Source organism: Temnothorax longispinosus, chromosome 3 (assembly GCF_030848805.1).
Source record: "Temnothorax longispinosus isolate EJ_2023e chromosome 3, Tlon_JGU_v1, whole genome shotgun sequence".
Classification (NCBI taxonomy): Eukaryota; Metazoa; Arthropoda; class Insecta; order Hymenoptera; family Formicidae; genus Temnothorax; species Temnothorax longispinosus.
Genome location: NC_092360.1, coordinates 18,388,634 through 18,412,221, shown reverse-complemented (window position 1 = coordinate 18,412,221; position 23,588 = coordinate 18,388,634). Strand labels below are relative to the sequence as shown.

The 23,588-nt window shown below is 36.9% G+C and overlaps 2 protein-coding genes and 1 pseudogene across 2 annotated transcripts; 2 read left to right on the top strand and 1 right to left on the bottom strand.

Moving 5' to 3' along the window:
- Positions 1-184: 184 nt before the first annotated feature.
- On the bottom strand, positions 185-21,947 carry LOC139810008 (uncharacterized; annotated as a pseudogene).
- LOC139810124 (uncharacterized) lies at positions 9,480-12,619 on the top strand. The gene is made up of 3 exons (XM_071773443.1): positions 9,480-9,609; positions 9,808-9,965; positions 10,379-12,619. The coding sequence occupies exons 1-3, from the start codon at positions 9,480-9,482 to the stop codon at positions 12,617-12,619; spliced, it is 2,529 nt and encodes an 842-aa protein (XP_071629544.1).
- Positions 12,804-13,767, top strand: LOC139810123 (uncharacterized). Its single transcript, XM_071773442.1, has 2 exons — positions 12,804-13,677; positions 13,763-13,767. Exons 1-2 carry the CDS (start codon positions 12,804-12,806, stop codon positions 13,765-13,767), a joined length of 879 nt encoding a protein of 292 aa, XP_071629543.1.
- Positions 21,948-23,588: the final 1,641 nt, after the last annotated feature.

The window sequence follows — 23,588 nt, the reverse complement described above, 5'->3', positions numbered from 1 at the left end:
AAAACGTGTTAGTGTATGCCATCTTGGTGTGTTTACAGTGTTGAGATTGCTTCAGCCGTGTTGACGTAAAATCAACTTGAAAGCTTTTTGCGACCGTAAGTAAAATTTTATTGTCTAATATTCAACGTACTGGACATGACGAGATTATGTTTTTTTTTCAGAATAGACCTTTTATATATATCTTAAAGTATGTACTTTTACCTACCGCGTGCAATACCTAACCTTTGACAAATATTTGAAGCGTTCTTTCAGCTTGTATGTAATTTTTTGTTTGTTATTTTTTCGCATAAAAAAGTATATATTGCAAACACTAGAAGCGACCAATGTTTATAGTAACGCTTGGAAGTACATTTTTTAAACACGGCATAGAGTAATAAAGAAGGAAATTTTTTAATTCGGAAGCTTTCCAGACTTTAATATCATTGATTGATCTTGGTGTTTGTGTTATTTTACTTGGTGGTCGGATTGAAGTTAATTTTTCGTAAAAAATATCCTTTTTTGTACCAATATACCAAGGACCATGGCAATTTGTAAACCAAATAATGATAAAAGATTTTACCACACCTAGAAGTATAGAGTGCATATATTCCGGAGGAAATAATTGTATAATATCAAAACCAGGTACAAACATTAAATGAGACAAGCCTTTTACACCATGAACAACCTTGTCCTTCCTGATCACTTTTTGAGAATCTTTTATGTGCTGGTTCTTTGTTCTCGCTTTACCTTTTTCCATATATACGCGAGCATAACCATTTCCTACTTTTATTCTATCACCTGGACATAGACAAAATAAACATCCAAATTTAGCGTTAAATTGATGTATATTTTGGAGTGCACATCGTGCAACTGAATCAACTAGTGGAACAATTGTATGTACTCTAACATGAATAGGTGCATCAAAACCAGGAGGCAAACAATGAAAACCATTGTCATGTAAATGTTTTAAGTCATCCACAAACGGTTTCAAAAATAAATCCATTACGGGTTTTTTCGCTGAACACCAGATACTTGAAAGAAGGATGTTTTGTTTACGTAGACAGTACGGTAATTCATTGATTGCCACTTGAATTGGACACATAGATACTTTTGAAGATTTAAAATCCACTCCGTCAGGATTCCACTGAAGAGTTATGTCATAATTTCTAATAACGCCATCTCTACACAATATTCGATATGATTCTCCACTAGTTATATCTGAAAGTATATTAGGCTGTTTCTGCACAACCTCTTTGCAATTTATGAAAAAGAGGCCCTGATATAGTAAATTATGTAGTTGATCTTTCAACGGTAAATGTACAAAATAATTCCTACTACGTACTAAATCAGTTCTCATATACAGCATATTACAAGAGGTACAATTAATATGTGTCATTTGTTCAAAATGTAATTCTACAAAACATTCGGCACAATAGAAAATTGTTTTCATATTTGCAGTTTCTTAGGTATCGAGAAAAATTTAGTGTAATTGGAAGATGGCAATTTACTAAATTTAGGAGATCATCAAATGCCAGGTCTGATAAGCCATGACGAATTACAAAGCTCATGATAAAAAGATTACTTTCATTTTGAGTTAATGGACAGTTCTCATAAATCGGTTGCCTTATCTACAAAGAAATTATTTACTAAAATTATCTATAGAATTCTATTCTGATTAGCAAATGTATAATTAGGTGTTATAAAATTTTAATAAAATATATGGATGAAAAGAATAATCAATTCAATTAAAAAGAAAACAATTTTAGGCTTATTTGCCCTATTAAATATATTTCATAAATATATTTCATAAATAAAAAACGTGTAGTTGAAATTGAAAGTATATATTATAGTTAAGTCGTTTTAAGTAAAATGTTAAAATTAATACAAAGCACAAAAATTTGATTTTTTCAACACAAAAGAAACTAACAGTAGTATAGTTAACATAATTGTACATCTTTAACATACACAATCGTACGTACATTCATAAAAAATATTAATTTATAATGGAATTCTTACTTTTTCATCACCTTCATCATCTTCGTTATCTTCGTCATCTTCGTTATCCTCGTCATGTTCATCATTAAAAATATCTTTATCATTACTATCATTAGTATCATTAACTTGGTTGTTATAATTTTCATCATCGCTATGCATATATTAAATTAATATATGCATTAATATATGCATTAATGCATAATATGCATTAATATGCATTAATATGCATTAATATTATATATATATAATCTCTTCTTCAAGTTGTTGAAGAGCCATGCATGTCGATTAAATTCTCCACTGCATTATTTTCTTCCTGCAATAAATAAATAGTCAAATTACTTACATAATTTGTTGAAAATATATACTTGTTTAGATTAAAATATATACTTGTTTAAATATACAATAATTTATTGCACAAGTGCTTCATATGTACGTGGTGGTTTTTTAAATGTAATATATAAGAGATCCTTTTGAAACAAAAATCTTAATATCAAAATGCTAAGTTATAATCTATACCTTATGTCTCTAACATCGCGGGTAAATTTAAAAAAGTCACTAAAGACTTGAATGTCAATCTTTCGTTTTTCAGCTTAAATAAAATGCGTAACTTTATTCGAGTACAGAAGGACACTCTCCCAATCCAATCCAATAAAAATGTAGTATATAAGATCTTATGTAAGAATTGTGATGCCTCATACGTGGGTCAAACAATGAGACAATTAAAAACCAGGATCTCTGAACATAGAAACCACATTCGGAGAAATACTACAACTCAATCCGTTATTACGGAACATAGGATTAATTTTGACCATGAATTCGATTGGGAGAATGTTGAGATACTAGACAAAGAGAGATTTCTATCTAAAAGACTAGTTTCGGAAATGGTGGATATTAAGTTACAGAAGAACAGTCTGAATTTAAAAACTGATACAGATTTTCTTCACCACGCTTATGTATCTACACTAAACAAATTGTAAACCATGCTTATTGTTGTTGTATGCATTGTGTTGGGAGCTACCACTGCGTTTAGTTTTTGAATGTTTATAGTGGCGACCTTTTATGTTTTCATATTTTATTTGTCACGGTTGATTATTGTGAACGTGACATGACGAAATTGACGTTAGAATTTTTTCGTCCGCCTTCTTGACATGTTCGTTTGATTTCGTCTCTGCATATAATGTTGTATCTTTTCGGAAGACTCGTTATATACTCTGTATAGCTTTGTAATACTCTTGTTCTTTTTGGCTATTGGGGGAGTTTAACCACATCTCGTTAATTGACTTGAATTAAGATACTGACAGAAATATTGAATATCATTGTCGTTCTGGATCTGTGACAGACAGTAATTCGAAAGTCAATGTTGTTTTTTGGGATCTTTCAATCTCGAAACTCACCGATCCAACAAGGAGAATGGGAGTAATTAAGTTACTACAGAAGTAACGCTCGCGTAAACGTAGTATGTGTTACTTACTACTATTACGTTTACGCGAGCGTTACTTCTGTAGTAACTTACGATATATCACTCGTTTACGCGGAGTAAATTATCGTAATATAAGTTCCCGTTACGAAGGAATACGTAAGTTACTACAGAAGTAACGCTCGCGTAAACGTAGTATACGCTTACGCGAGCATTACTTTTGTAGTTTTATAGTAGTAACTTACGACAATTCCTTCGCGTAAACGAGATCTGCACTGCGCGCAGTACACACACGTATTAACGGTATTAACTGAACTGACTGTCTACTACGTTTACGCGAGCGTTACTTCTGTAGTAACTTACGATATATCACTCGTTTACGCGGAGTAAATGATCGTAAGTTACTACAAAATCCCGTTTACGCAAAGGAAAATTCCGTTTACGCGAAGGAATTATCGTAAGTTACTACAGAAGTAACGCTCGCGTAAACGTAGTATGTGAATGAACTGTTACTACGTTTACGCGAGCGTTACTTCTGTAGTAATTCGATAATTCCTTTGCGTAAACGGGATTTTGTAGTAACTTACGATAATTTATTCCGCGTAAACGAGTGAATTATCGTAAGTTACTACAGAAGTAACGCTCGCGTAAACGTAGTAGTGTGGACACCGCGCTAATGAACGCACTATCTGCACTGCGCGAAAGCGCCGCCAGTGTCGAAAAAGTGAAAAGGACGCGATTCCAGCCAATGAAATGATGGCATGGCATAGCATAAGAGACGGTCGACGTAGAAGAAGTAGTAGTAAAAGTATCTTAAAAATAAATTTTCACATTTGGACTTTGCGTCGCAATATCTCCGCTCGTAGGGCACGTAGCGGAATATTATAAGAGAAACCCCCCCCCCCCTAATTGGACCCCAAGCTATCGATCAAGCCTACTTAGAACTTGATCCGTTCACTCGTTATCGAGATCTCAACATCTCGGGTACTCGCAACCCGTCGCGTCGCGTAAAAGAGTCACGGTCGGTCTCGCTCCGCGTGTACTTGGCGCGAGACACTACCGTGTCTCTTGATACGCTAAATTTAAATTAGATACCATTGACACTTTATCAATTATAATAAAAATAACATCTTTCAGATCTGCCCGTAAAACTTTCAAAACGTGATCAGATAATTGTGTATACTTGGGAGTATCACCATGTGTAACGGGTAACTGCCACACTCTGTAAGTGGTCAAACCATCGATATTGAACGCTGCTATACCAGTAGGTGCTGCTACAACGGTATTCTTGTTGAGATTTTGTTTTATCCAGCATTTAATTGTTTTAATTAAGAAATTTTTGCTAGTACTCTCCACTAACGTATTCTAGTAATTGTTTATTATCCGGCGATGTTACGGTGTTGATCACATCATCAAATACTCTTCTTTGATCTGCGTTCAGATTTGAAATTATTTCAGATACATCGATTTCCTGAACTAATTTTTCACCAAGATCCTTAAAATCTTGCATCACTTCACCAGCCTCAATATTTTGAACACCTATTGGATTATCGGGATCATCTTGAGACTCGTGCTGTTTTTCTAAATCATCTAAACGTTACTGAACCAATTGCTTTGCAGTTTCAAATGTTTTTTGCAATTCCTCTAATCTTTTACGATAATACAATGCTTTCTCAAGATCTAACTTTCCCTTGTGAAATGATTCTGCATAAGTATCACGTTCATTTTTAAGATCTTCCAGTTTCCGCCATGGTTTAAACATAAGCAGTAATGAAAAGAAATAATTTTCCGGCCACGTATTGACATATTTATAGTGATTAATAATATAGTTACGCTGTCGTCGTTTCAGATAATAACCATTATTCATCTTGTAGAATTCAATATTTTTACTTCGTGGTTTGATTTTCGTAATATCATATTGCTGTGCAAATTTATATAAACACAAGGATTTAAGTTCTTCCGGTCTCCGTGGATAATGATCATCTATTTTAGATGGACAAAATATGTCTGTGGAATCTCCATCAAAAGTTTCAATTTTCTTACAGGTTTTAACTTTTTCTATGTCGTATCATATTAACATCTAACCATCTAATACTCGTATTTCGATCAGTCCCATATAAAGGATTACCTAGCAATGTATCAGCAGCTTCAAGAGCTCCACATTTTCTATTATTCATAACTCGAAAAGCAATCTTCCAAAGACGGCTCGCCAATGATTCGTTTTCCTTATTTTTACTATCAAAGATAACATCAGATATTTCACTTTTTCCTAGTTTATTTATATACTTAGTGATATACCAAGTAAGCAGCGATGCTTTTTCACCGATAAATTGTATATCCATATTTCCTTCCCATGCAGTAAGAATGATAGGATTATAATTATTTATACAGGTTCAGTATCTGTTCGAGGAAGGTCATAAAGCCTACTTCTATTTTTTAATCGTTTTCTACCTGCTATCGAACTTATGACATCTCTTATAATCAACGTGTCTGTATCTGGACGAGGAAATCCGAAACGACAGACACGAGTCGTTTTACATCTTGTTTTTTTAGAACGAAGACAATAATCGTTATGTTTGTGTAGTTGATACATATTGACTCGCCTGTATAACAATGGTGAAATATTTGGATCTGGCATTTTACAACTTATATGTTGCAAAATAAATTTAGAAACCTCTTCAACAGAAGATTTACCGATAATTGGCGCGTCTTTAATCTAAATTAATAAATAAAAATGTTGTATACCTCTATCTTGGTATTCTCGTCGCCAGAAGTAATGTGTTACTTCTCCGATCGGGTAATCTTTGGAACAAATAAAATCAAGCAGCGCTTTGAATTTATTATTAAGAAACCTCGACGTCGACACGGGATCTTTAGCAACGAGTACGCTAATGGGCGTCGAATTGTTAGGCCATCCATTTACTTCACGAATATATGCACCTAAATCTTCCCACATCTATTCACCAGGACTAACTGTAAAGAACCATGCCGCAGGTCCGTATTCTTGCGTCATAGCAATTAAATCACTTCTTGGTCTACGCCAGTATTGTTCCGTATTTCTTAAAGTGGAAAATATCGAACTCAAGTCAGATTCCATATCACCTTTCTGCAATGCTTCTAAATATTCTTTAGCCGTGTAACGTTCTCGTGAATCTGTTGTATACAATTTGTGATAAATACCACGACTTAATTGACGAATATTCGCATCATTTAACAAGAAAAATAAGAATTGTGGACTTAATCTAAATTGTGAATGTTTGGATATCAAACAACATTTAATAAATTCATGGCTGTGAAGTTTAACCTGTCTAGTTTCGCGTTGTCCATTAACACCAAAAGGAAATAAATCTGGAAAACACAATAGATCTAAAGATTTCTCACGATTGTCCAAGGGCAAATCTTGAACTTTTAACATTTGATATAAGGCAGTAGCACTTTGACATCATTTTTTTTTATATGAAGGATAAATAGTGTATTGCTCGTAATAACTATCTTGACTTTCGTCAAGAATCTGGGTTAACATCGCTTCACGCTGATTATTTGAAGTAGCGTCTACGTTATTTTTTGTTTCTTTCATTGGAACTTTTGAACTCAATTCTTGTTCGTCATTTGATAAAATAGCGTCTACGTTATTTTTTGTTTCTTTCATTGGAACTTTTGGACTCAATTCTTGTTCGTTATCCGAAACAGATTCACTGTCATTTTCCGTCTCTTGTACTTCAAATTCATTATTATTATCTAGTTTCTCTAAACATAATCCATCGAGAGTTTCTGAGAGTGTTATATTATTGTAAAAAGGATTGTTACGTTTGAGCCATGTTAAAGCCTTGTGTACCTTTTTACGATTTACGTATTCCTCTCAAACAATTTAGGATTTTGTCGGAACACCTCTAACACGTATACGAAGTACATTTCATGATTTTTATTAATTGGATCAGTATCGGAACATAATTTGTTCCATGTCTCTTGTAAAGGTAATGGTAAATGAAACGTTCTACCTTTAACTTTTTGTACTATATTTCTATGAGGCAGTTTTTTGCTAATAACAGTTCCCATTTTAACAACAGTTTGAAAAGCTTTAGCTCTTTGTATACAAATTTTTTCAAACGTGTTAAGAGATGATATTTCTTCGGGTGTGTCACGTACAAATCGATTATTTAAAACGCAATACGCAGGCATTAATCCGTTACGGAATTTTCCTGCACAATAACGACATATGTATTGTGGGGTAATGTTATGTTTTTTTAAATGCGCCATTAAATCTCTCCAAATTGGAATATCTAATTGCGTTTTAAGTTTACTAATTTCAGAGACACTTCTCTTATAACAAAGTCTCTCACATGATGCACAAACATATCGAGGTGTGTCGATGCAGCGTTTGGTAAAAGCCTTAAGGATGTATTGCACCTATTTTCAAAGCGCTACCAAGTGGATAAAAATTTGTGAGAATGTTCTTTTAGTCTTCCTGATGTGCTACAAAAAAGTAGAAACGAATCCACTAAACGGTTGCTGAGATATAACGATTTTTGTCTAGACTTCGTGTAATATTGTACGGCCCTGTGCCATCGTTCCCCCTCTATTCGACTTGTGACGGAGCGAATTCGACTGAGACTCGGAGTAGTCGTTGTACCATGGCCGCACGCGCCACATCCTCGTGACAGTTCGCAATAAAGTATTATTTTAAATAAGAAGAGAGCGTACTTCGACCTACACCATCATCTATCAAAAATAAGTGGTCCAGAATTAAGGTTTTGCCACTGGAAGGACGACCGGCGTGCATACACATACGAATCTGCAAGGCACACGTCGCATCCGTCCAAACATTTTGGTCCTTTGAGCCGGATCTCTCCGGGAAATTATCGAGGCTTATTGGAGGGTGAGATCACATGAAATTTAAGATAACTAATTATTTGAAATTCAACAGCGGCAGTGCTCGTTTAATCATACAAATCGGGGCGAGCCGACCGTTGCAACTTACGAGAGAGAGAGAGAGAGACAAACGTGATCACGAGGCATACACGAGGTATACACGAGGCATCGCAGAGGATAGGCTTGCGGCTCACGAGAGCAAGAGAGAGACATCAATACAACAAGGCAAGACCACAGTAGACGTCGTCGAAAGCATATCGACGAAATTCCAAAGCGTATTTATGTTTGCGTATCTATATTGTCACCTCGAGGCGTAAGGTTATATTCGCGTTAACCACAACCTTCGTATTATATTTCGTTCTCGTTATAAATTTATATTACTGACACGATGGCTGACGAGATTCGCGCACTCATACAAAGACGTGCTACAATAAAAGCGCATTTAACTAGATTTAACAGTTACTTAGAAAAATGGTCTGAATGTCCGGACAAGCAGCAATTAATAGAACGTTTAGAAAAATTTAAAAATACATGGGATAGCTTTGACGAAGTACAGACTAATATTGATTTGGTAAATGCGACCGCCACTGGCGCACAATCGGACGATAACGAAAGAGCGATTTTCGAGGAATCATATTTCCAACTGGCCGCGCGTGCCCAGCGTCGACTTGCGTCCGTCAGGCCCCCCACGGCTAATGATGATGTAGCGACTGTCCAAAATCAGCCCGTACAGAACGTATCTGCGAATATAAGCTTCCTACAATTAATTTGCCCACTTTTAGTGGCAATTACGAGGCATGGTTAGGTTTTTATGACAATTTCAAATCCATCGTACATGACAATGCGAATCTTACCCCTGTTCAAAAATTACAATATTTGAGATCATCGTTATCAGATGAGGCCGCGCAGGTAATTCAATCTCTAGAAACTTCCTCTCAAAATTACGAAGTAGCTTGGGCTCTTATAGTGGAACGTTATGACAATAGAAGAATAATAATTCAGAGCCACATTCGCGCGCTGTTTGACCTTCCGGTAACATCTAAGGAATCTTCAACACAATTACGATCTTTAGTTGATGCCGCTTTAAGACACACACGAGCACTTCATGCTCTTGGTCAACCGACGAAATCTTGGGACGCGTTGCTGTTTCACTTGTTAACATCGAAACTTCGATCGAAATACTCACAAAGAATGGGAGCGCTCTCTTGACGGTACCGATATGCCGTCTATTGACGATTTTTGGAAGTTTCTAAAGAATCGTTGTCACGTTTTGGAAAGCGTAAGTCAGGAGGTCTCAGTGTATTCGAATCAATTGGCAAAGAATCAAGCGAGATCAAACAATATGCGAGGTAATCAAAAGACGCGACAGGCTCTTGTAACCGTGCATACTAAACTTGAGTGTGCAATCTGTAAGCAGAACCATAACACATTTCAATGCGAACAATTTCTCAAAATGAATCGTGATGCGAGATTTGCCAAGGTGAAATCTATGGGGCTCTGTTACAATTGTTTAAGACCAAATCATTTGGTTGATGAATGCAAATCAGGTACATGCAGGAAGTGTAAGCGTAAACACCACACTCTTCTTCATTCAGAAGGTGAATCATTTGATCGGGGTTCTGGTAGCTCTAACGCAGCAAACGCTAATCCAATCGCGAGTCTCCAGGCGGTCGTCGCCTCGCAGGTTCTTTTGGCTACGGCATCTGTGCGTATGCTAAATAATCGCGGAGAGCCCATCAAGTGTAGAGTTTTGTTGGATAACGGATCTCAGTCTAACTTTGTCACGGAGAAGTTATGCAATATTTTAAATCTCGCAAAGAGAGAAGTTAGTATTCCGGTGTCGGGTTTCAATCAAAGTTTAACCCATATTAAGCATTCTGTTACGACGACCCTCCAGTCAAGGGATGGACGCTTTGCTGCGGAATTGTCATTCTTGGTGGTACCTCGAATCACGGAAACGCTTCCTGCACAAACGATTAATTGTTACGTTTTAAATCTTCCCCGAAATGTCACCTTGGCGGATCCCGAATTCTGTACTCCGTCGGAGGTTGACGCCCTGATAGGAGCTTGTTATGCGTAGGTCAGATAAAATTAAGCAACTCTGCTTTAATACTTCAGAAGACACGGCTAGGCTGGATAATTTCGGGAGCAATACATAGTCGGGAGTCTGCGTCGAATCGAATTGCGTGTAATCTAGTAGTAGACTCTTTGGATGCCCAAGTCTCCAAATTCTGGGAACTTGAGGAAGTTTCGAGCGTTAAACATTTGTCCAAGGACGAAGAAGCATGTGAGAAGCATTTCTCTCAGACGTACTCTAGGGATGAGAGCGGGCGATATATGGTTAGGCTCCCGTTTAATCATAGAAAGCACGAGCTGGGCGACTCTTATCAAATAGCGAAAAAAAGATTGTATTCACTCGAAAGAAGATTAGCACAGGATCCTCAGTTGCGCGAGGAGTATACGGATTTTCTTGACGAATACGAAAGGCTTGGTCATATGATTGAGGTCTCTGCTTCCGACGTGAACGAAGATGGATATTTCATCCCACATCACCCCGTCTTCAAGCGCGACAGCCACACAACAAAATTGCGGGTTGTTTTTAACGCCTCATCAAAGAGTAGCAGTGGGGTGTCGCTCAACGATGTGCTTCTCGCTGGCCCGACCCTTCAGGAAGACTTGTTCTCCATCGTTACGAGGTTTCGGACCCATCGATATGTACTGACTGCCGACATCGAAAAAATGTATAGGCAGGTCAGAGTTCATCCCGGGGACGTCAAGTACCAGATGATTTTATGGCGCAAAGGTCCAAACGATCCAATCAGAATCCTCGTTTTAACCACGGCGACCTATGGTACCATTCCGGCTTCGTTTCTCGTCGTTCGATCTTTGCAGCAATTATCCAAGGACGAGCGAAGGCGGTTCCCGCTGGCATGCAGGGTTCTTCTTGAGGATTTCTACATGGACGACGCTCTTACCGGCACATCAAATCTCGAGGAGGCTCAAAGGTTACGTGATGAGCTTATCGAATTGTTGGCCTGTGGTGGATTTCATCTACGTAAATGGTGTTCGAACGAGCCGAGTCTTTTGGAACCACTATTGGACAAATCCATGGATCCTCACATTTGCTTAAGCGAATCGGAGACTCAGAAGACCCTCGGCATCCATTGGCATCCCCGTGACGATCAGCTAATACACGTCGTGAAACCGTTTACTGAATATCAACGAACGACAAAGAGAACCATGCTTTCTCAAATCGCTTCTCTGTTCGACCCTCTCGGATTGGTCGGTCCGGTCATAGTAAAGGCGAAAATTTTGCTGCAGCAACTGTGGCAGAACAAACTGGATTGGGATGAGTCTGTCTCGGTGGACATTGCTACCTCTTGGAACCAGTACAAGGAGCAAATCGAGATTCTAAATAATTTCGTCATTCCTCGCCAAATCACAGCAGAGAATGTAATCAACATCCAGTTGCATGGCTTCTGTGATGCAAGCGAAAAGGCTTATGGAGCCGTGCTATACCTGAGATCTACAACTTCCTCAGGAATTCATATAGTTCGATTGGTCTGTTCCAAAACGCGGGTGGCGCCTATCAAGAGGTTGACTTTGCCCCGGCTTGAATTGAGCGCGGCGGCTCTTCTTGGAAAACTGTATAAATCTACCATCAAATCAATCAGAATTAATTTAGACGAGGAGTTCTTTTGGTCGGACTCTACGATCACGCTCCATTGGATCCAAACCTCACCACACAAGCTAAAAACCTTTGTTGCAAACAGAGTTTCGCAGATCCAAGAAAGTACTAAGCACGGAAAGTGGAGACACGTGCCGTCTCAGGACAATCCCGCAGACGCGTTGTCAAGAGGACAGTTTCCCTGCGAATTCGTCAACAACCCCATTTGGAAAGATGGGCCGTTTTGGCTGTCTAAGGATGAAGCTGCTTGGCCGTCGAATTTAATACCCAGTATTGAAATTCCGGAACAACGCTCAATAGTTGTCTTGTCAAACGTTCACGTTGTCGATACGGATCTACTTTCAAGATTTTCATCTTTTGCTAGAATGAAAAGGATCATAGCGTACTGCATACGTTTTGCCTCCAGGTGTCGATCTTTGAGGAACGATTCGGAAGACCTCAGCACTGAAGATTTGAAGAAAGCCGAAATGCGTATTGTAAAATTAGTTCAAATCACCGCCTTCCAGAGCGAGTTACGTAGTTTGAGTCAGAAGCGTCCGCTAGATAAGAAAAGCAATATATTGTCGCTCAGCCCGTTCTTAGACGACGATGGAGTACTTCGAGTCGGGGGTCGTTTGAGACACGCGGATCTGAAGTTCAGTCAGAGGCATCCTATTTGTGTTACCTTCTAATAATCATATTACAGAATTGATAATTCGCGAGACTCATGTTAGGCTTTGTCATGCCGGAAGTCAAGCAACCTTGTATGCGATAAGAGAAAAATATTGGCTGTTAAATGGTAGGAATCGCGTTAAGGGAGTAATTCGGAAATGTGTGATGTGTTCTCGCTGGAGGCCGTCGACCCCTCAGTATGAAATGGGCAATTTGCCAAAGATTAGACTAGTAAGCTCGAGACCTTTTGAAAACGTCGGCATCGACTTTTGCGGTCCGTTCTTAATTAAGGAGAAAAAGTATCGTAACCGCAATAAGATCAAGATTTACGTCGCTGTATTTGTGTGTTTAGTTACCAAGGCTGTTCATTTGGAGATTGTGAGCGATCTGACTACTGAAGCGTTTGTAGCTTGTTTGAAGCGTTTATTCGCACGCCGTGGCAGGGCTCGGGTCATTTGGTCGGACAACGGTACAAACTTTTTGGGCGCGAGTAATCATTTGAAAGAGATATTCGAGTTTTTCCAGGAAAGGGAAAATGAGCAAAAAATAAATCGGTACTTAGTAAATGAAGGAATACAATGGTCCTTTATACCTCCCCGCTCACCGCATTTCGGGGGAATTTGGGAGGCTTCCGTGAGAGGTTTTAAACATCACATGCGTCGTATGGTTGGAGATGCCCTATTCACATTTGAAGAATTCAATACTTTTGTAATAGAGGTAGAAGCAATATTGAATTCGAGACCTCTCACGCCCATGTCGTCTGATCCGAATGATCCGCTTGCCCTGACACCAGCGCACTTTCTGATTAATGCGTCTTTACAAAGTATTCCGGAATACGACCTTACAAATGAGAATTCAAATCGCTTTTCGTCATGGCAACATATTCAAAGGGTAAAGCAACATTTTTGGAAGCGTTGGAATAAGGAGTATTTAAACGAGCTGCAACAGCGTACCAAGTGGGTTTCGAATAAAGCGCATAATATTAATATAGGAGATCTTGTAATTCTCAAGGAGGAGAATACTCCTCCGTTACGTTGGATCACTGGCAGAGTGATAGCTACTCATCCTGGCGATGATGGTATAGTTAGAGTAGTGACGGTTAAAACAGCCCACGGTGTATATAAGCGATGCGTTAAAAAAAATATCTCCGTTACCCATTATAGCATAAAAATCGAGTCAGTTTGTGTTTTTTTTTTTTGTCGTTCTATCGTGTATTCTTTTATTCCTATGACTAGTTCATGTTGAACATATATCCGTTCAAAGGGGGCGGTATGTCTAGACTTCGTGTAATATTGTACGGCCCTGTGCCATCGTTCCCCCTCTATTCGACTTGTGACGGAGCGAATTCGACTGAGACTCGGAGTAGTCGTTGTACCATGGCCGCACGCGCCACATCCTCGTGACAGTTCGCAATAAAGTATTATTTTAAATAAGAAGAGAGCGTACTTCGACCTACACCATCATCTATCAAAAAATAAGTGGTCCAGAATTAAAGGTTTTGCCACTGGAAGGACGACCGGCGTGCATACACATACGAATCTGCAAGGCACACGTCGCATCCGTCCAAACAATTTTAATTTTCACTGATTTTACACGTATTCTTAGGGGAAAAGACGATTTTGGCGGATAAAACAGCTAAAAAAATGTTGAAGGAGCGCTACCAATATTTTGAATTTTTTTGTACATCTAGTATACGAATAGATGAAAATATCTGCCAAGTTTCAATTGTCTTCACTACACCGTTTTAAAGAAATAAATTAATAATTAATGATAATTAATAATTAATTAATTATTAATTATTAATTATTAATTTTATTAATAATTTGACGTTATAAAGTTGAAATCAGGGTATTTTCACTGCCAAAAGTTTAGGCTCATAAATTACAAAAATCGCATGGAAAAAACATTTATAAAGTAAAAAATACTTTTCTAGGAGTAAAAATAAGACTCCTACTATCATTTGAGTATCTTACATCTAGATTTACTATGCGTTAGGCGTAGATATTCAAGTATTTCAAATTTCATGCATTTTTGTCTAAGATTGTACGTGTGATACATCCTTAAGCGGGGAGCACACACTTCTGCACAACGCATAGTACGTAAGCATAAGAAAACTGATTGGTCTATTTCCTTATGTACATGTGTATGGACCAATCAATTTTCTTATGCTTACGCATTATGCGTTGTGCCGAAGTGTGTGCTCCCCGCTTTAAATGCGTTGATATAGCGAGAAATTATATCGTCATCATTCAAAATAGTACAACTCTGCTGATGTTTGTACATATTTGCTTTTTCTTGTTCCAAAGTTATAATTTCATTTAATGTGTCTAAATCAGCGGAAGTTAAAGCCTTCTGCAGATTTAACATTTTCCGATAGAAACTTAATTGTTATTTGATAAATTAAACGTTTAATATGTCTCACCTTTGGAAAATGAGGTGATAATATTTGAACACAAAGAAACATCGCATTGCAAAGTTTCGTATCAATGTAACAAGCATGTGTGTGACCCTTTTTATTTGAATTTTTTATCGTACATGTATGAATCTTTTCTAACAATTGTGGTATTTTGTTTAAAGTACATGTACTTATCGTTTGATGGAATTTTTCATAACGATCGATTAAAAACGGATTATCAATTTTACACAAGGTATTACATTCCTATGATTTTTTTGTTTGTGCCTGCTGCAAAGGTAATACATTTATAGTTTGACTTTTTACGTTTATTACCAAAGGTTGTGACGAAGTAATGTTACGATATGTGTCGATAAAATAATTTTCAGACGAAGCCGTATGTCGCGATATGCCACATAATGCACGTATTTTATCGTCAATTGTAGAGCATTCTTCGGCAAGAGTCAAACACGCTTCTGATTTATTTTTAAGTGAAGCTAATATTTTATAGATATTGCGGACAAAACTGCCTCGAATATGCATACACTAACGTACGATTCTTTCGGCTTCTAATCGTCTTTCCATATGATTTCTAATATCAAGTTTCTTTTCAATATCTTCAATTGCCACAGGATGAAATTTTATTATATAATTTTGTGACCAAAACTTTGCATATTTTTAGTAATATTTTTGGTAATATCGCGATTTTTGTTTGCAGGTACGCATTTAGAATTCTTTTTCTCATAATATCGCTTATTATAAAGCCATTTACGATCAGAATATTTTCTTTGTCTATCTCGTTTTTGCTGAGAATGTATAAGATAATATTTTCTTTTTCTATCTCGTTCTTGCTGAGAATCTATAAGATATTTTCTTTTTCTATCTCGTTCTTGCTGAAAATGTATAAGATAATATTTTCTTTTTCTATCTCGTTCTTGCTGAGAATCTATAAGATAATATTTTCTTTTTTATCTTGTTTTTGCTGAGAATGTATAAGATAATATTTTTTTTTATCTCGTTCTTGCTGAGAATGTATAAGATAATATTTTCTTTGTATATCTCGTCCTTGCTGAGAATGTATAAGATATTTTCGCTTATTAAGGCGATTATTTGCTAAGTTGTCTTTATACTGACGTTGTCTTTTAGCACGATTGTCTTCTGAATTCTGATATCGACTCCGTTTTTTAGCACAATTATTTTCTGACGAATCTTGTTCCTCTCGACAACGTTTCTCAGCACGATTAATTTTAGTATTATTAACACAATTGGTTTCTGAATTCTGATATCGACGCCGTTTTTTAGGACGATCATTTTCTGACGAGTCCTATTCCTCTCGACAACGTTTCTCAGCGCAATTATTTCCAGTATTACTAATGTTTTCACAGGAATCTTTCTGAGATAAATGTCTATTTATACGTAGAGCAGTCGCTTTAGCTTCTCTATCTCTTATTACTGCTAATGGAAGCACTGTCTGAGCATCACTTTGTGGATCTTGAGGAAAATGTTCAATTGTATTTGATTCGAAAATCTTCAACAAATGTGAACGCATTACTCTATGATCATATCTAACTTCGTCAGGTTTAATATTAAACAATAATGAAATCGCAAAAGCTATAGCAAAAACTCCGCAATCATTACAGTTTGGTTGATATTGTACAGTAGGAAATTCGATAGGATGTTTCTCAAAGTCGTATGTTGAAAATAATTTTCTCAAGAATATCTCGTAATGTTCGTGCAATTCTTATTTTGTGAATTATAGATATATATTTTTGTTGTATCGTAATAACTACATACTCAATGTGCATTTCTATCTATAAGATTTGGATCTGCACAATTGAATGGAGCTGACGAACTGTGTAATATTTGTATACGTCTTCTATCTTTTGGTATACGTTGAATAAATTGAGGCAATTGGATTCGCCATGTTCCAACAGGTTTATAATCTGAACAACTTCGCAAAAGTGTATGGAAATGATCCATATGAACGTCCATAATCCATTCGCCTTGAATAATTATATCTTTTTCTTCAGGGTTTAAAATTTTCTTTTCTAAATTCTGTTTGGATCGCTGTCACTTTATAATAGCGCGATTGTTTAAATCCTGTTGCTCTGCACGAGATTTTGTAACATAATTAGTTTCAGAATGTGTTTTTGCACTTTTAGCAATTGCTTCAGTTTCTGTCGCTTTTATTATCGCTAATGGAAGTACTCTTTGAGAAATAGCACATTGTGAATCTTCAGCACGATTATTTGGTAAATTTTGTTTGCATCGTTGCTGCTTTGTAGCGCGATTTTCTAAATCCTGTTTTTCATGAGATTCTTTAGCGCAATTACTTTTAAAATGTCTTTTTATACGTTGAGCAGTTGCTTTAGCCTCTCCATCTCTTATCACTGCTAATGAAAGTACTTTTTGAGGATTAGCACTTTGCAAATCCTGAGGAAAATGTTCAATAACATTATTTTCCAAAATTTGTATTAAATGTAAACGCATAAACTTATGTTCATGATACTTTGTCAGGTTTAATATTGATTAACAATGAAGTAGCAAAAGCTATAACAAAAACACCACAATCGCTACTGTTCGGTTGACGTTGCACAGTAGGAAAAACGGGATGTTTTTTAAAGTCATGTGCTGGAATTAATTTTTCCAAGAATCGCTTATGAACTTTACACAATGTTTTATTATGTGAGGAATTATATACAAATATATTTTTTGTATCATAATAACAACACACCCAATGTGACGAACTACACAATATTTGAATGTGTTTTTTTATCTTGTGATACAGGTTGAATCATATCAGACAATTGTATTCCGACAGGTCTATAATCTGAACAACTTTGTAAAAGTCGGCGAAACTTCCGAAAACGTCTATGCTCAGATTTAGGTGAAACTTTGTGAATAGGTTCCTTTTAGATAGAAAACACATATACTAAAAGGATTTTTTGCGACTCCAAAGTTTAGCAACTTTTTTAACATTTTTAACTTACTGCCTCCGCACATACATTTTCCACGCGAAACAAACCAAAACAGCTCTCAAGTAATGTAAACAACCATAAAATCATACACAAAATACAAATATATTAGTTTATATACAAAACAAATAAAAAAATTAGCCGGGCCGGGCCGGGCCAAGTGTATGCGTGAACTATTTCGGGACTACCGCACCTCCCCGAAAGCACGGGGGGGGGGGGTGTGCGTGAACCTCGGTTCGCGTGGAAAGTGTATGCGTGAACTATTTCGGGACACCGCACCTCCCCCGAAAGCACGGGGGGTGTGCGTGAACCTCGGTTCGCGTGGAAAGTGTATGCGTGAACTATTTCGGGACTACCGCACCTCCCCCGAAAGCACGGGGGGGGGGGTGTGCGTGAACCTCGGTTCGCGTGGACAGTGTATGCGTGGAGGCAATAGGTTCCGCCCCCCTGCGGGGGGCTCCACTTTTTTCGGTAAAGCAGAGTATACAGCAGAGTATATAAACTAATATATTTGTACTTTGTGTATGATTTTATAGTTGTTTACATTACTTGAGAGCTGTTTTGGTTTGTTTCGCGTGGAAAATGTATGTGCGGAGACAGTAAGTTAAAAATGTTAAACAAGTTGCTAAAAACTTTGGAGTCGCAAAAAATCCTTTTGGTATATGTGTTTTCTATCTAAAAGGAACCTATTCACAAAGTTTCACCTAAATCTGAGCATGGACGTTTTCGGAAGTACAGCCTAAAAGTCTATGGAAATGATCCATATGTATGTCCGTCAGCCATTGGCCCTGGACAATTATATTTCTGTCTGTAGGCATTAAAGTAATGTATTTTTGTGTGTGTACAGACATGTTAGTTGTTGAAAATAAGATGTTTTTCTATGTATATAAAACTGTAAAAGCGGATTTTTACAAATTGACTGCTAATGCAGCTTTTTTAAAACTATAGCCGTATAAAGAGCCAAAATTTAGCGCTAATAGCAGCCCATGTTTGCCAGCGCTTGTGGCAGCCGTTATACAGCGCCAAAGAGCAGCTGGATTATATATATATATTTTTTTTCCCAGAAGACTTGCAAAAGAAAATATATATTTACATAATACAATTTAATTCAATATTTATAGTCAAATCTTATTTCAAGACCATCTTAAGTAATGTCTTAAAATGCTTTGTGATTGACTTAAAATATCTTAAAATTGTACTTAAGACGATCATAAAAATGAGATCCGACTACGAATACCAACCATAAAATGAATAAAGAATGGGGGTACTATGTAACAGAAACTTTTCTTTTAACTAACAATAATACGTCACTTTGATTTACTTTTCAAGCTGAAGAACAAATACGATATTTTGAAACGCTCGAAAATTTACTTGTCACCTCTTGAATCAGAGTTTTCTCTTTTTTTATTGTAATACTTGTTTGATTTAAATAAAAGAAGTAACAAAGATAAACTCTGAACTAGCGCAACTTTTCTACATTGTTTCTTTCCATAAATACATAAACGGAACGCATTGCTAATTTGCCTCTTGTGCCAACAAGCCCCGATCTTTCCTAAGTTAAAGTGAAACAAGTATATTTTGTTTCACTTTAACTTATTGCACGAATGTGTACCAGTTCAGGAAATTTCTTCGAAAAAGAATAGACGCCATAGATGGTATAATGCGTAAAGCTCCTAGAAAATTCTCACGTATGTCTTAAAGAGAAATAAACACGTCATAAACACGTTCAAAAGACGTAAAAAGTAAGAATTTTAAAACTTCTTTATTATTAAAAAAACGTTTCTATAATAGTTTCTTAAACGTTATTTTATCGAAAAAAAAAACGTTTCATCGAACGTATTTCGAATGGACATTTTTACTCATGAGAAATGTTTCTAGAAATCGGTTATAAAACGTTTCGGAAAAACGCTTGTAAAGCATTTTTGAAACGTGTATGTGCTACCTGGGAAAAGTATTTTATTCTAGAACTCAGTAAATTTATGATTTGCATACTTAAAAATTATGGGGAAGCAATGTGCAAGTCTCTATTTGCCCACTTAAAAGCTATGAGGAAGCAATGTGCAGGTTTCTACTTGCACTCTTAAAAACTATGAAGGTGCTTTTTCGTGCTGACGTTCGACGCTCGATTTGAGCGTCAAAATTGATCACGTGATATAGTCTAAAAGCTGGCTACAGAGAAAGCGACATGCCTTGGTCCACGAAATATCTTACCTGGAAAAGGTTCGATTGCTGCCGGCAAAGTGAAAGCCCGATCGTCAGAAGGCACGTTGGAAGCTAAGTGGGTGGGCCGCCCGCCCAAACGTGTACATTTTCCGACCAAAAAAACTGTCGATTGGCACGGCTGAAAATTTACATAGGTATCGAGGAGTATGAGAAAAAGCAGGAAAAAATTGTTAGAAGAGTAAGTAGAAGCTAAAGGGTTGTCAGAAGCTGCCAAAGTTGCGAAAAATCTCGGAAAATTTACATGTGAATCCTCAAAGTGTACCTGTAATAAGGAAAACAATTAATTTTTAATTTAATGAGGCACAAATAATGCTTTGCTTTTACAGCGTTGAACTTACTTCACAGACACGACCTGACTTGCTTGATATCCACTGTTCACGGCGAAGATTTAGATTTTGAAGCCACTTTTTTCGTCGCTCCACATTTATTGGAATTCGAAAAAGTTGAAACCCTTTTTCGCTTCTATTATTGCAATTAATTGCAACGCAGCCAGTCATTTTGGAAGCTCTGAGAATACGAGACCGAAAAGCGTATTGATTTTTTTTTGAGGTTATTAACTCCGGTTGGAGTTATAAACGCCTTCAGCCCCACCTTTGGGCTATATAGCGTAATTTAGTATGAATTTGTATTTTCTTCTGTCTATGTGATCCTGTTTTGTAAAGCTCGTTATATAATTCTTCCGATCCGTTTAATGAAATTGTATATTACTCCGATTTTAGACCAGTCTTCCCTCTTAATCAATTCCACTATGTCCTCTGCTCCATAGATGTCGCGTTTCACCAATTCCTCATTCATCACTTCCCTTTCCATATCGTACCTACTACACTACCATATCACGTGATTTATGTCTTCCCTTTCATGTCCGCAGTCGCATCTAAATATATCTTTTCTAGCCAGCGACTCATTCAAGTTGTAATGGTTCGCTCTTATACGGTTGATAAAAGAATAAAAATATCTCTCCGCTCTAATTCTTTTAAACCAAGGCTGCTTTTTATTTTTGTCATAGAAATTTCGGAAATAATCCTTGCCTTTATATAGACTTTCGCTAAGTAGTTTATCCTGCGTGTTATTCCAGGCTTCTTCCTTAAATATGCTTCTTAAATCCATTATTGGAACAGGAATGTTTGTCTCCGCAACTTCTGACGCACCTACTTTCGCTAATCTATCAGCAATCTCGTTTCCTGTATATTCTCTATGGGCTGGGATCCAACCGTAAATATATAATTGTCCAACCGAATTTAGTTTTTAACCTGAAGTGTCGTCTTCTGATGTCCAATATATAGCTACTCTTATATACGTCTAGCCTATTGTTTTTTATGGCTTTTAATACGCTCTGGCAATCTGACAAAATTAATATTGCTTGTTATTTCTTTTTCCCTGTCCTTGATCCTTTTCCAATTTTTTTTAACGCAGTAGCTATTGCGAAGGCTTCCGCTGAAAATGACGAGCACATCTTTGGGAGACTAACATAAAAAAGGCCTGATCATTCTCTTCAAATAACCACGCTGGCTCTTGTCGAAACTAAATCTTCTGATCTTGAGCCATCCGTATATATGACCAGAGGGTTGTCCAACTTGTGTACATCGCAGAATTTTTTAATGAAATCCAGATCTTCTTCCCTATACCTCATCTCTTCCAGGTTTCTTCTCTCCTTTTCTTTCCTTTTAGCACTGTGAGACCGTCCTATTTCCAGCTCTATTGTTATATCTTCCGTGAGATCTTCGTACTTCATATCCCATATTTCGAAATTACTCGTTGGTTGACCTATGTCTTTCGCTAACAAATTGACTCTATCCCACGCTACTGAGATTAAACTTTTCTTTTTCTGCGGATATCGTAATCTATGTATCATTTCTTTGTTGCTCAGATTACTTATACTCCTTTTAATATCTGGATTGCCATATTTTTTATAATCTTAGAGCAGAAATTCTTGGCTAACATCATGGCTCTTTCACTTAATGAATCCACTTTGGCCTCTGCTACTAACACGCTTGTTGGTGTGCTATTCCTAAAGCCCATCGCGGTTCTTAATCCCAAGAACTGACCTCTTTCAAGTTTTAATTTTAAGGAGCTACTAGGAGCATACACGAAACATACGTAGTCTAAGACCGACCTTACTAAACTTTTATATAGCATAAGTGCTGTGGTGCAATCCGCTCTCCTGGTGACACTGTTTAAATATTTTAAAATCGAATTGGTTTTTCTATTTTGGCTCTTACGTCTTGAATGTGACTAACGAATTTCAGCTGATTATCCATACGAACTCCAAGGAATCTGGATTTTCTTTATTTGGGATTACCGTGCCTTTTACTATAATGGAAGTATCGTCTACAAAGCCACTTTTCGAGAATTCCACCAGGGTTGTTTTTTGGGCTCCAAGTCTAATCCAATTAACTCAAGATTGCTTGCTATAATGTTAACAGGTTCTTCGATCTTCATCCTGTTTAACTTCCTATCGAGACCCATCCTATACACCACGATATCATCGGCGAATTCTAATTCCATTACATCTTTATCCACATCCACGCCACGGTGATATCGTTAGTATTCAAAGCATACAGAATGGGGCTTAAGACTGCTCCTTGAGGTAGACCACACCTCGATATTCTTTTCAGAGTTTCTCTATTATTTATGATGTACTCGACTTCCCTTTCATCCAACCAGGTGTTGATAAGCTTGAAGATCCTGCCAGGACAGTCCATCTTTCTCAGCTTGTCCTTTAAAATATGAAAAACTACGTTGTCGTACGCTGATGCCACATCAAGGAATCAGGTTTTCAGTACACGATCTGCTTCTTCGAAAGCCATTTTGCATGGGATGTAATTTTTTCTCTTTCTCCGCCCACCATTTAAGTCTTTCATTAACTAATCTCTCCATTATATTTTGCCCATACATGACGATAATGATATCGGCCTAACTTTATTTTTGTTTACCTTATCGATGAATAAGACTTGATATTCTCTCCACTCATGTGGAAAGCCTAATCCTAACCAGATATCGTTAAATAATCTTAATAAATATTGCATGGCGTTTTTTGGTAAATTCTTTATTATTTTATAATCTATATTATCCCTGCCAGGAGCTAAGTCTTTTTTAATCATTCCGACTGCCTTGCACAATTCTGCCTCAGAAAATAACGAATCTAATTCTGTTTCTTCTTCTTCATATGTATCCTCTACTGCCTTCCAAGATACTCCAAATGCTGACAATTTATCTATCTCTTCTCTTATGACCCTTTCTCTATCGCCTATCTGCTACTTATTCCAGTTTATTCTACTTCTAGCTTTCTTAAAAGTTCTCATCGTATTCCAAACGTAAGATATACTGGTAAATCTATTAAAAATATTACAAAAATTTTTAAAATTTTCTTTCTTTTTTTTCCTAAGTACTTTTCTTGTC

Bases quoted from the DNA above. Each gene is read 5' to 3' on its own strand.
- LOC139810124 (XM_071773443.1), top strand. From the start codon at position 9,480: ATGCCGTCTATTGACGATTTTTGGAAGTTTCTAAAGAATCGTTGTCAC. The intron at 9,610-9,807 runs GTAATCAAAAGA...AATGCAAATCAG, and splicing joins GAGATCAAACAATATGCGAG to GTACATGCAGGAAGTGTAAG. The intron at 9,966-10,378 runs GTGCGTATGCTA...TTAATACTTCAG, and splicing joins TTCTTTTGGCTACGGCATCT to AAGACACGGCTAGGCTGGAT.
- LOC139810123 (XM_071773442.1), top strand. From the start codon at position 12,804: ATGGGCAATTTGCCAAAGATTAGACTAGTAAGCTCGAGACCTTTTGAA.